Consider the following 8,592-nt stretch of genomic DNA (forward strand, 5'->3'; position numbering starts at 1 on the left):
AAGGGCAAATGATTCAAGCTGCGATGGACGAACTCTAGACGTTTTGAGGCAATACCGTAGGAGGGGCGTTATCCTACTTTAGCCCTCCATAATTGCATTGGAGCATATTAAGGTTCTCGCTCTCGAGTAAGTCCAATTTCCATTTAAAACATTTACTCCCTTGTTTCAATTTATTTGTCTTTTTCTTTTTAATGCGTTTTCAAAAAAAATGTCTCTTTCCTTTTTTGATAACTTTTTAATTCCAACTTTACACGTGACACATTTAAGACACAAAATTAAAGGGTATTTTGGTATACTCTACATATCCTTAATTTAAGACCACAAATCGAAAGTCTTCTTTATTTTTTTAAACGGGAGAGTATAACTTATCACTTATCGAAGCGCATAGAGAGTACAATCTTTATGAGTATAAAAATGTGTTTCTTCTCGGTGCTTTTTTCCAACGAATATGGAAACGCCCTTTATCTTCAAGATATGCTAGTTTCACCTTCATTTATAGTTGAAAATTTGATATCACCAGTACTTTATATGTCGAAATAAGAAAACGGGAACAATTTGAAAATTAACCAATCGAGTAGTAATAAGCTCCGATCTGAAAAGATGTCTATAGATCACTAAAAAGTTCAATTTGGAATAATTTGAGGTCCAATAGGGCAAAGCACTTCCAGGTTCAATATTAAACTCAAAATTCAGAAGAAAGAATAACAAAAATGAAAAGAAGTAAAGAGTTAATGTTTGGGGGGTTGGGGTTTGGGCTGTTAGGAATAAGGAGAAGAAATCATGGGCAAGCAACTCTTGTCATTACTCATTCCCATTGAATAGCAAATGCCCACACGTTATTTTTAACACAATAAAACAAGTCTGTGCATGTCCCTGCATGCTTCTAGCTACACCATTACCCAACTCCATGGAGTTCAATCACTGTCAACAAGTCAGTTTTTTAAACTGGTTGGATCATTCCATCATTCATTCCCTAAGTTGACCGCAGCCCATAAGCATTTACAGAAAACAAAGGGTTTTGATTGAACTGTCCATATTTACTTGGTAGGAGGTGAAAACTTCCACAAGAAAAGTGTAGATTCACTTCCTCAAATAGTCTTTTCGTTTCACTTTTTACATAGAGAGAGAGAGAGATGTGACGATGATCAAGGCTGAATAAGTTACGTCATTTCTCTGGTCCTTCAGGACTTCGCCCATTCGAAATACTGACAACAGGCACCTCTAGCAGCAGTCCAATTCCCACACCCGAAGAAGAGACTTCCTTGCTTTGGACCTGGTTTTCGGAACATCCCTTTGCTGCTCCTTACTCCACAGAAACAGTAAGGATGATTTTGCAATACTGGAGAAGGCATGTCCCTCATCTTTTGAGGTTGAAAAGAAGAGGGAAATGATGGGTGATCTGGGGGCAGCTTCCATGTAAGGGGTTCATCATTTGATTGATACATCAGAGAATCGGTGATAGAGAATCTAAAACCCTTGTGCATGAGAAAAGCAAGCAAGCGGGCTGTATTTTTGGCATCATCCAGACCACAGTGAGCACGGCCCTGCCATGCTAGGCCAGCCATTTGGACTGCATCTTTCAAATTGCACCTTGCACCTCCAAAAACCTCTCGGAAAGGAACCTTCAAGTTGATCCAACTGAAAGATGTTTTTAAGGTTAACCCAAAGATAAAGAGCTCCAATTCAGAACACAGATAAAATAAGAATACAAACCTACCGGTTGAAATAAGGAGGCTTCCTGATCTTTTTGTATCGGCATTCTGATTCCAACATCACACGGCAATCCCAACTGGACCATGTGACAACTGCAAAGTTCGTGTTCTTTATCCCTTTCTTCTCAAGCCACTTGTCATGCCTAAGGAGAGCTTCACTTAGAGTAACACCTCTGTCAACCTGACAAACGAAGAAAAAAAAAACATTTTTTCATGACTCAGCTGTTACAACAATAAACCCACACAAAGCAGCAATAGATTACCAATACTCACAAGGAATGTCAAATCTACTCGAGAAAAAAAATACTCCAAACTACAAGCCTGTCCTTAAAAAATGCATTATTCTTTCTCAGTGTTGTCAAAAGCAAAACGTATAGACAAGTTTTGTGGTTTCAAGCAGAAAAACGATGACTGGGATTAACGCAATTCAACTGAGTGCTTTAAGCGAAGATGCAAATTAAGAAAAATATGAGAACTACATAATGGCAAAAAAATAAACTATAAACACGAATAGATGATGGGTAGTAAGATACATGTCTTTTTTTTTTATCAGTAAAGGATATACAGTAAGACACATATATCAATACATAGAGTTTAAGTACTCCCTCCGGTTCAAAATAAATGTCCACTTAGCCTTTTTCACAAACCTTAAGAAAATACTAACTCCTAGAAGGAAGAAAATGTATTTTCACTAAACTACCCTTAATTAATAAGACTCTTGCTTATTTATTGCCTTGAGTAAATAGGGGCCAAATCTGGAAAAATAAAGGCAATTCCTTCTTGATTTTGTCAGTGGACACTCATTTTGAACCAAAAAAAAAGGGCTAAGTGGACACTTATTTTGAACCGGAGGGAGTAATAATTTACAACTCTAATCTTAGACGAAATCCAATAATCGGTAGCAAATCAAACACTTACAACCAACCTGAAGTTGCTGGATACCAGTCAGATCTTTGCAGAAATCACTCAGTTGTTGATTGCACGTTGGCCTCACGTAAGTTTGAAAACAAGCCTCCAGCTGGCCAGTTGTGCTATTCACTATTACTGATGGAAACTCTATTATCTCCTGAGGGTGAGGATTCTTTTCTTTATCACATGTTGCCTCAAAGTCAATAACAACAAAGTATTGGAAATCTTGGAACCGATAATCATACTGATAATTTTGAGGGAACATGTTTAATAGGCTGTAATGGTAGTGATTATCCACTGAATATGGATAGGGCTGGCTTTCAATCACGGAGCGCAGATGCATATTTGAGTTAGGATAAAAGGCTGACCATAAACCAAAGCCATGCTGATAGACAGTGTGGTTCGGAGATTCTTTTGAAGCCTTGATAGGTTCACCACTCAATGTGCAGTCCAAGCTATCCCCACCAGGATGAATATAGGTTCCATCACTAGCCTCCGGTAAGACTTTGACCGCAGTCCTACTGTAGTGCAGATTATGGGGATAGCCTGCATTCTGAAGGCATCTTACAGATGCCTCACAGTTCGTATGCATAGTATCTGCAGTCCAAGGGTAAACAACAAACGCATCAGAGAGGTACTAATGAAAGTGTTCCACAAACATGAATAAATACAGATCCCAAAGTGCATAATTTCCACAAACTCAATAAACCAAAAAGAAAATTCTTAAACAAATATGACAAGACTGGCTTATAATATAGGACTTGAATATCAAATCTCATTGCCGCTTGTGAGTTATTTGATGACTGGCTTATAATATAGGACTTGAATATCAAATCTCATTGCCGCTTGTGAGTTATTTGCTGTATGGTACTTAGCTAAACAAAAATATGCTTGAAAAATCAGATGACTGAAGAGGCTTTTCCAAAGTTCCAATTAAATGTCAATGCAGATCTGCAGCTTTTCTCCCTTAAGATAGCAGCCCAAACTCTACCTATTCAATGGCCAAGGCAACTACTTTCCAAGTGAACTAGTCTATAACCTGAATACACAAGGACCAACCAAAATCTTGATGCTTATATTATTTGAACAGACTTCAGACACTAGAAAGACAGCTCAATCCAAGCTTTACACAAGCTCTGGCGTCTGGTTTGAATATTTTTATTAAGTTAAGAGCTCTAGCTTTTAAGAGGATACACCAGTAAGCAGGGACTTTTGCATACAGCAGAGAGTAAGCTGACAAAATATGGTTCAATACATGATACGCATCTTCATATTGCTGTCAGGAGACATAAGTTGCACGTTTCCTTGTCAGACGTCAAATAGTAGGTTTAAGTTCCAGCAGAGATACGAAAGCCATAAGGTGCTATTTTACAAATAAAAGAAATTCTAGAGTTCTAGCAGAATCTCAGAATACACTCAATAGATTGAGTTGCTTTGCACCCACTCAAGCTACTAAACCTTAATAGATCTTTTGACAGGAAGATCGTATTATTAATCGCTACACTAAATGCAGTAGCAATCAAGAGATACTTTCCTTCTGTGGTAGTTTTTCTACCCAGATTGATCTCTCCAATAAGCATTTCCACTAAATAGCAAAGATTTGCTTCACACAGAACAAAGAGGAGAAGAAAAGACAACCAGTTCTGTTAAAAACTAAAAGGGCATACATCTTTATCAGTAACTAAAAGGAGGATACTATATTATTTGTCATTATACAAGTCTCAAGCTTAGTTTAGCTCCTTTGCTAATCAAAAATTAGAAAAGAAGTTTTATTAAGTACCCATGTCTTTGTATGGGCATGGAATACAGGTAGCTTATGGGTGTGTCTATAATTTTATCTTCATCATGGTTTGAGCTCCTTGGATTTGCTACTGGAAATGAGAGCTATTGAGAATGTTATAATGCCCATGTATGTCTAATTGACGCAGCAACTCAATCAGCCCTAATATGACTATGACCTTAGAGAGTCTTCTAGTTAGAAAATAGTGGAGCAAATCAGATGGTAACTTAAAAAGTACTTGGAGGATAACTTTTAGAAGTTCCTACGAGGGGTATCTCGCACATTCCAGAAAAAAGAGAGTTGCTTGTGCATTTTCTTGAAGTGACTTTAATAAACCATTTGGCAGATTTTATACAAGTGACTTCCGCGCAGTCATTTAGCATTCAACAGATTTTGCCCCAGAAATAACTTAGGCATTTGGAAAGTGACTTCTGTGCTTTGTGAAGTTGGTAACTCTGAAAAAGTTGCCAATCTAATTTTTTTTCTTGTGAACTTCTTGTCTTTCAGTTATTTCCTATTTACTTGGCAAGCTAGCAACTTGACTGCTACTAAAGTAAACATTAAACAGTTTCAATAAGTTTCCCTAACTACCAGCTATTGGAACATAAAAGTAGCAGACCCAAGTAACAACTATGACCACAAACTCGTCAGGATTCTCAGACCATCTATATTACTCCCTCTGTCCCAATTTCTTTGACACTTTTCACTTTTCGAGAGTCAAACTTCTTGATTTTGACCATGTGTTTGAACATAAAATCTTTAAAATTTTCAATTTGTTTTTTACATATTTGGAAACTAAGTAAAAAGTACGATAAGTCACCATAATTAAAAATTTAAAATATTTAAAAGACATGTAAAAAAATTACGGTCAAAGAACAACTCATTTGACTCTCAAAAAGTGAAAAGTGTCAAACAATTAGGGACGGAGGGAGTATGTAAGTTAATCCAATTTCTGGGCAAACTGAATCCACAGAGAAGCAATGAGAAAGAAAAGAAAATACTAGAGAGCCGACAATGGTGCCAACTAAAAAGCTTGAATTGTGGAGAAGCGTTCCGGAGAGTAAGGGTTTTAGGATAAGTAGAAGTAAAACTGAATATATGCACTGCAAGTTTAGTAAGCACAAGGAGAGTGAACTTGAGGAGAGATTTAGATAAGACTATGGTGACAAGTGTTACCGGAGAGATATGAGGTAGAATGACACCTAACAAAGTGAAAAGCAAGATCTATACAACAGTTATAAGACCAACCACGTTAGAGGAGAATGAATGTTGGGCCGGTAAAGTCCAACATATCCACAAGATGAGTGTGAGAGATGTGGATGCTTATGATGGATGTGTGCGGTCATACAAGACTAGACAAGATTAAAAATGACTACACGCAACAACAGGTACAAGTAGCACACATTAAGAATAAAATGAGAGAAGGTTGGTTGAGATAGTTTGGTCATGTCCTACATCGACTTCCGGATGTACCGATCTGTAGGTGTGAAATCATGATGAGTAAAAGTGTTAAAAAGGGACGATGCAGATTTAAACTCACGGGAAGGGAATTGTCTCGAAAGACATACAATCTCTTAGAATCCATGCAAACCTAGAGGAAAATAGGACACAATGGAAAAAAACGAAATGTATAGGCAGTACCAATTAGTTGGGAATATATATTAGTCATGTCAGTATGTTAACTTTAGGTACTATGTTTACTATGAGTCTTTTAGGCATTTAAGATTTATATGCCAATAGAATATATAGAGCCTGTTTGGATGGGCTTAAAAAAGCAGCTTATAAGCTGGAAACAGCTTATAAGCTAAAAAAAAATAAGTTGGGGTAGGCCAACTTATTTTTTTTGGCTTATAAGCTGTTTTCAGCTTATAAGCTGCTTTAGATAAGCTAAGCCAAACGGGCTCAATTAATTTTTTGGGCTTATTTTAAGCACAAAATGGCTTTAAGCTGGCCAGCCAAACACTCAAAAAGCTGAAAACAGCTTATAGGCAACTTATAAGCCAATCCAAACGGGCTTTTTTACCTCATATATAATTGGTCTGAAATAATTGTGGGATTTCACTGGGTATGTTGTTGTTGTTGTATATAATTGGTCTGAAATAAACTTTTTTTATTTTAAATTCAAGTAAAAAGTTTCATTGGTATTAACAAGGCCAACTTGGCCATATACAAGAAGTATACCAAACAGGAGAAACCTACAAAATATGGTTCTCTCCAAAAGACACCCAATCCTCTAAACAAATAGGAACTACATGGGTGCACCAAAAGAAAATAAGGGAACGGAGACTTACTCCTTAATTGAGCTTAGCTCATCTCCACCCCTTCAAAAACTCTCCTATTTCTCTCATTCCAAACGACCCACATTAAAGCAAGAGGAGTAACATTACAAGCCTTGTGCCTTCTTCTCCTAGCTCCACTCTTCCAGCTGAACATCAACTAATCAACTCCTTCACGGATCTTGGCATAGCCCAGGAAACGCCAAACCATCTAAAGATATCCCACCATAACAGTCTGAAATAAGCTTAAATGGACCAATATGGTCAGCGAGCATTCATATAGCTGACCCCAAATTGTTTGGGATCAAAACGTAGGTGTTGTTGCTTTCTTTTTCCTTTTCTTCTCTCGTGGAAGCGGGTGTAGAATTAGTGCAGCCTTACTATTACTCCAACCATTGAGTGCATTGAATAACAGCAGAATAACGTAGCCGAATAACAACTTTTTTGAACAAAATAGCATCTCTAAAACAAAAGTATCATTGCTCTTTCTTTTTTTTGGACCGGTAAGTACCATTGCTCTCTAACAGGTTAGGAAGAGATAATACATTCATTTAAACATCAAAGTCAAGTACCACCAGAACTTCAATTCTAAGTTACAACATAAACTCCACTGTGATGAGGGGGAAAGCAAAATATCGATAACCTAAAACAAACTTTATCCCCCATCCCACCAAATAATCTTCCCCTAGAAATTATGTCTACCCAAGGGTGTAGCTTAGTGGTCAACGAAGTAGGTGTGACCCTCGGAGACTAAAGTCAAACCTCAGGAGAGACAAAAACACTACTAGGTGATTTATTTTCATCTGCCTTAATCTTAGTTGGAAACATTACTCGATATCTGTATTGGCGGGAGTAGGAGGTACACGATGGAATAGTGGTGAGAGGTAAGTAGGTACCTCGTGGAACAGTCGAGATGCGTGCAAGCTTACTCAGACTCTACCTATATGAACAAAAACTGCTTACCAATTATTCAACCTCAAAGTCTTCCTAGTATTTCCCTAACAATAGCTTTTCATGGACTATTATCTTAATAAAAAGGAAAACAAAAAAAAGAGCAAACACCAATAGCACTACCTCATCAAGAACTTACTCTTTCACATCTATTCACAACCAAAAACCACTGTGAATCAAACCCTTTGTCATTACATTAAAAAACAATTACACAAATCAACCCACAATTCCTATACTTCAGTCCTACCCCACAATTCCTGAAAATTCAAGAATCAATATCCCACCATCCCAAATTCCACACTCATAAAACATACAATAAATAGCACAAATACCCATATCAAAAAAAAAAAAATTACCTTTATGCTCTACAGAGATCATGATCTCAATAATTAAGATCCCCAAGCAAGTACATCAGATCTCTTCCTCAATTTTCCTACACAAACACACACTCACTAAAATTCACTAATAAAAAACATTAAAACATAGGCATCTAAGCATAGATATTAATTATATAAATAGAAATAAAGAGTAAAAAAGTATGAGAGAAATAAAAAAAAAACCTTGAGCCCCTTTGTGATCTGAGTTACCGCACAAAGAAGAACAAAGGGAACAAGTAAAGTAGGTTATACTTGTACTTTGCATTTATTATTAGTAAATTCTTTATTTTTACTACTAACTTTTTAGTAACTTATTTTAATGGCTTAATATCCAGATGGACCCTTAAAGTTAGCATGTTTTGTAAGATAGGCATATAAACTTATAAGGTGACCAGATAGACACTTAAACTTACTCAAAGTGTATTTTTCAAGTTTTTCAGTTGTTTTGAAAACAAAAACTATATTTTTCAAACATTCACAATTTTCATGGCCAAACAAGCCCTAAATATATCACAAAATATTTTTTTTTTTAAAATGCAAAAATAAGGCAAACGCATATACATGAGACTATAAATGTGCACTTAAAC

The 8,592-nt window shown here is 36.5% G+C and overlaps 1 protein-coding gene across 1 annotated transcript; it reads right to left on the bottom strand.

Annotated features, from left to right (window-relative positions):
* Positions 1 to 783: 783 nt before the first annotated feature.
* LOC132645362 (uncharacterized) lies at positions 784 to 8,271 on the bottom strand. The gene is made up of 5 exons (XM_060362317.1): positions 8,189 to 8,271; positions 7,985 to 8,061; positions 2,638 to 3,218; positions 1,718 to 1,893; positions 784 to 1,638 (listed from the first exon to the last, which is right to left on the bottom strand). The coding sequence occupies exons 2-5, from the start codon at positions 8,004 to 8,006 to the stop codon at positions 1,182 to 1,184; spliced, it is 1,236 nt and encodes a 411-aa protein (XP_060218300.1). The 5' UTR covers positions 8,007 to 8,061; positions 8,189 to 8,271; the 3' UTR covers positions 784 to 1,181.
* Between the last annotated feature and the right edge of the window lie 321 nt (positions 8,272 to 8,592).

The sequence above is a fragment of the Lycium barbarum genome, chromosome 6 (assembly GCF_019175385.1).
Source record: "Lycium barbarum isolate Lr01 chromosome 6, ASM1917538v2, whole genome shotgun sequence".
Classification (NCBI taxonomy): Eukaryota; Viridiplantae; Streptophyta; class Magnoliopsida; order Solanales; family Solanaceae; genus Lycium; species Lycium barbarum.